This window comes from Sardina pilchardus, chromosome 8 (assembly GCF_963854185.1).
Source record: "Sardina pilchardus chromosome 8, fSarPil1.1, whole genome shotgun sequence".
In the NCBI taxonomy this organism is placed as follows: domain Eukaryota; kingdom Metazoa; phylum Chordata; class Actinopteri; order Clupeiformes; family Clupeidae; genus Sardina; species Sardina pilchardus.
The window spans coordinates 12,714,161-12,719,094 of NC_085001.1; the positions used below are offsets into that span (position 1 = coordinate 12,714,161).

The following is a 4,934-nucleotide window of genomic DNA, read 5'->3' on the forward strand; positions in this document are numbered from 1 at the left end:
CTCCCCTTCGTAGCCTCAGGCGTTTCCTTAAAGCTCCTTCCTGACCCATCCAACCTGTCCTGCCAACCTGCTCTGGAAAAGGGCCAGTGGGCCACGCTCGGAGTCCGGCCTGCGTCTCTTTCCACAGGAAGCGTAAATCAGGCTTAATGAGCATCACGGTGCTCTTCGGGGGTGGAGTGGGGTGGGGGGGGGGGTGGTGTATAGAGGTGTGTCTGAAGTCTGGAGGCAGAGCCAGACGGTGAAGCTGAGGCCACGATGGCGGCTGAGGTGTGGGTGTGGCTGGCAGTGGTGTGTGTGTGTGTGTGTGTGTTGTTTGTGTGTGTGTGTGTGTGTGTGTGTGTGTGTGTGTGTGTGTGGTGGCAGTGACGGTCGGGCGGCCAAGAAGACAGCTGAGTGATTGACGGCGGCGGTGGCAGACGGGCGCTAAGCTGCCAGCGCTGGCGAAGGCGCGAGAGGAATTAACAACGAGGCGTTAGCATAGCAGCGGCGGCAGCAGCGGCCTCATGGCGGCCCGCCGACAGCAGCGGGGAATCTCAGATGCTGTCACGATCACGTCAACAGACAAGCCCAGCACCGGCGCACACGCACGCCAGGGAAAGAAAGTGTCTGCTGACTGGCAGGGGGCCCTCAAACACAAGGGAGGAGGAGGAGGAGGAGGAGGAGGAGGAGAGGACAAGATGAGGTTAAAACAGCATTTCGACTGCCTCAGATCAACCCGAAGTCTCTCTCAGCCTGGACTGCAGGTCCTCTCAGTCACGTTCCAGCCATCCCGACGCGTTGTTAACGCCGGGCTAAACGAAGCAGAATAATAGAGCATCTATAATGTGCCCGTGCATCTCATCAGATGTGCGCCCCAGCGCTGATGAGCTCGCTCACACACACACACACACACACACACACACACACACACACAAATAACTGCCGCGCCAGACAAGTTAATGTTTTCTCATAAACCCGGAAACCTGAAAGAGAAAAAAATAGACCTTCGTCTTAATTCTGTTCATGAACCAGCGCAATGGATAACGAAACGGGCCAAGAGAAACAAAAACTAATATCTTTTTCATTTCTGTCTTGATCCAGTCGTCTTTATGGAGTCTGATGAATCATTCTGGTCTTTGTTGTCTTTTGTCTCCTTTCTCCGCTTCTCTTTGTGTCTTGGTAAATGGACCTGAAGTGACCTAAAGTTCTCAGGAAGTACATGTCCACTCCACCTCCAGGAATACCACTTAAGTCCTCATGGAGCACACAGAGAAATGAAGGACGGTGGGGGTGAAGTGAAGGCGGATGATTGAAGGGGAAAGCAAGAGACTGAACGCAGAACAAGAAGAGCATTAAGGGGTGGAGAGGAGAGGAGAAGAGAAGAGAAGAGAAGAGAGGAGAGGAGAAGAGAAGAGAAGAGAGGAGAGGAGAGGAGAGGAGAGGAGAAGAGAGGAGAGGAGAGGAGAAGCACATGGAGCGCAGCCTGCGTCTGTTTTTGTTGAGCAGAATCAGCTTTGGCACCACACTCAGCTGCTGTCTGTTCTAAGATGGCCGTATGAGTGAAGAGGCTCCCCCTGAGAGAGGCGCAGCCAGTGTGCAAGGCGTGTGTGTGTCTGTCTGTGTGTGTCTGTCTGTGTGTGTGAGGCACATAGTGAGTGTGTGAGAGAGTGTGTGTGTGTGTGTGTGGAGTGTCGTTCGGAGGGGTATCTCTCAGAGGCTTGCGGCACATGGAGAATCAAATGAATCCGCATGCTTTCAGTCTCCGTCTACTACACAGACAGAAGAGGACTAGATGGCCACACGTGCACAGTGTACAGCATGGGGTGAAATGGCAGTACACTCTGATGTGTACAGTACACCACTGTGGTGTCACTGAGAGCTGGCTTCATTGTGTTACCCGTGAGCTTGTTGTTTGCAGACAATGTACAGTAGGCTGGATGTTGGTCTCGAGCTTAAACCCCACATTCTCTTTTGCTGTTTGTAAAGACCTGGTACCGTGGCGCATGTCTTTTGTGTCTATATAAATGTCGGCATTCCACATGTGTTGTAAGTTGTGTGGGGGAAACTAAGTCACTGCTTCACACTATTCTGTCATTGTTGTTTACAAAGGACTGAATGATTTCATGTAGCTGTTCTCAAGCCTGTGGTAACACCTGACATGCATGGCTTTTGAAACAAAAGAAAATATGCATTTTGCCATGAGAATACACTACTATCAAATATTCAAAAAGACATGTTTGTATAAGCCCCAGCCATCTGAATTGGTGTCAACAGCTTGTGCTAATTACATATCAGTTCTCTGTCCACACATTATTCACAGGAGCATAGTAACCTGAATGGGCTCTAGGAGCTCTCGTAATTATACCGTGCAGCTGGGTTGTCCAGCCCTTCCTTTTGTGACTAGGTGAAAATGGACAGCCCCTCCAGGTGGACCCCCCCCCCACCCCTCCTCCCACACACACACACACACACACACACACACACACACACACACACACACACAAACACACACACACCGTGTGTAATGATCCGAGGCTTTTCTACATCAAGTGTGCGAAGCCGCGTTTGCATCCCACTGCCATTTGCGTACACAACAGGAGAGCAAGCGCATCAATCTGCATGCAAAAACAAGTCAATATGATAACTCACAGTGCCCATTTATTTTGTTTTTTTTTCCCAGGGTCTGGGTTGTTTTTTAGCTTGCAACACAAGCTTTCTGATGAGCACTTTCGGAATGAATTCATCACTGGAAATAATGAGTAGCGAAAGTAGACCTTTCATTGGAGGCAAAAATTGAGCGTGTCTGTTCTAGAATGGGTTGTTTTGATTTTTGAACCTCTAATAGCAGCAAGGCTTGCCAGCTTACTCTCCTTTGAGCTTCTCCCTGAAATAGCCTCCCTCTCGTCCACTTGTGGCAGTGCTTGGGCAGTTTCTGTTTTTTTTTTCTCTCCCCGCATCTGGTCAGGCATGTGCTAAATCAGGTGAAAAAAGTAAATTGTTATTAATAACTGACAGCCCACCCACACGTTGACCACTGGCTGGCCCCTTCTAGTGCCCAGGAGCTGCCCCCCCCCTCCCTCCCTCCCTCCCTCCCTCCCTCCACAATAACAGGGTTTCATTAGCTACCGCCTCCCCACTGGCACTGCGCTGTAACTGAATCACCCTGGCAGCTCCTGTGGAGAAACTCGAGCCTGGGAGGACTCAATAGGAGGAGGAGGAGGAGGAGGAGGGGAAGGAAGAAGAGGAGGAGGGGGGTGGGGGGGAAGGAGGCTGGGGAGCCGGCAGAAGATGGGAGCAAGGAAGGAAGGGTATGGACGGAGGGGAGTGTAGGGGAGGATGGAGTGAGTGAGGGAAGAGTGGGCGGAGGGGAGGTCTGGAAGGATGCAGTGATTGAGTGCCATTTAGAGGAGTGGGAATGGATAGTCCAGTCTCTCGTTTCCCTCCATTTCCCTTCTCGCTCGCTCTCCGCCCGACACCTGACACGGCCCGCCGTTATCTGCCCACCGCACCTTGGGCAGGAGGCGGCGGAGAGAGCCGTCCATCTCCGCACGTCGCCGCCACCACCTCCTCCTCCACCTCCTCCTCCTCCACCGCCGCGATGTCTTCATCGTCATGGAGCGCCACTCCGCTCCGCTGCTCTCTAATGCAAATGCCGAGGAGCTTGTTTATTTATTTATTTGTTTGTTTATTTGTTTATTTATTTATTTGTGTTTATTAAGTGGGGAAAGGTCACTCGATTGGACACTATCCATTCCCCTTGTGACGGCACGACACTCAGAAGAAAGCACTCTTCCCACTCGCCTGTCGAAAACTCTCGCTTTCTCTCTCTCTCTCCCTCTCTCTCTTTCTCTCTCCTTCTCTCCCCCTCTCTCTTTCTGTTTTCTGCATTTGAAGCGGTAGATTAAAAGTTTGTCCGTGACTCCATCACACTGCTGCAGTGCTGAGCAGCACAGCGAAGGCCTGCCTATTGTACGTCAACACGTGTTGATTTAGTGATGCGCTCGACCCTCCTCCCTGACCTTACGTCTATTCATGCGTTCGTTTCAGTGGCTTCGTAACGCAAGACCTTGTCAATTCTCCTTTTTCTCGGAGTCCCCGGGGGCCTTTCAGAACCATGAAGCCAACCCGCAGGTGAAACAGCGAGAGTAGGAAAAGGGTTTTTGCGAGGGGTGGAGGTTTTGACGTCAGGTTTATTGGTCACCAGAGGCTAGTTTGCTAGTTAAAGATGACATTTCTGGTCACCTTGGAACAGAGGGGCCCAGGATGTGTGTGTGTGTGTGTGTGTGAAAGGGGGGGAAAGGTTCAGCATCATCACCATAAATTTAGCTTGCTGCTTGTTTTCAAGTCAGATTTGATCTCAGTCGCATGATTGTTGTTATTGTTCAAATGCGTCCCTTCTTTCTCCTCTTATTGGGATCGAGCCAAAGCCGAGTGCTGCTCAACTGTTACTTTCTCAGTTCTCTGCATGATATCCTAGATACTGCTTAAGAGTATAGACCCAAATGGCTAAGCTTTTCAGTTGCAACTCCTCTGATTTGTTTTTCCATTCCATTGTGTTCTTTGGGGGATTTTTTGTCTCTTTTATCCCCCTCTGGTTTTCTTTTGCCACCATCTCCTGGAAAGTAAACAGACATGGCCACTGGCTCCTTTGGGCGAAACGAAAAAATGCAATACGCGGCGGGCCGCTATTTGACGGTGGCCCGCGGAAGGCCCTCGAGCGCCTCTGTGAGTCGCACCTCATCGGGTGTGCTGTTCCGTGCCGTCCCCGCCACGCTTGGGAAGCTCCGAGCATCAAGGCGGGGAGCCTCTTAGGCAAATCCGTTCACACGGGCCGGGCCAAATATGGTGGCGCGCGGAGAGATGGGTCTCGAATTTTTTAGCCGTCAGCTGCCGTGGTGGCGAGAAGGGACGATGACAAATTGCGCCACACTCCAATTCTAAAGTGGTTTATTTGT

The 4,934-nt window shown here is 51.3% G+C and overlaps 1 protein-coding gene across 1 annotated transcript in view; it reads left to right on the forward strand.

The window, feature by feature from the left end:
* The first annotated feature begins 4,644 nt into the window (after positions 1–4,644).
* si:dkey-215k6.1 (transmembrane protein 132C) overlaps positions 4,645–4,934 on the forward strand; it is a 92,883-nt gene continuing 92,593 nt past the window's right edge. Inside the window, exon 1 of the mRNA XM_062543867.1 lies at positions 4,645–4,775. Within this exon, the coding sequence (XP_062399851.1) occupies positions 4,645–4,775 (131 nt within the window). The remainder of the gene's footprint in view (positions 4,776–4,934) is intronic.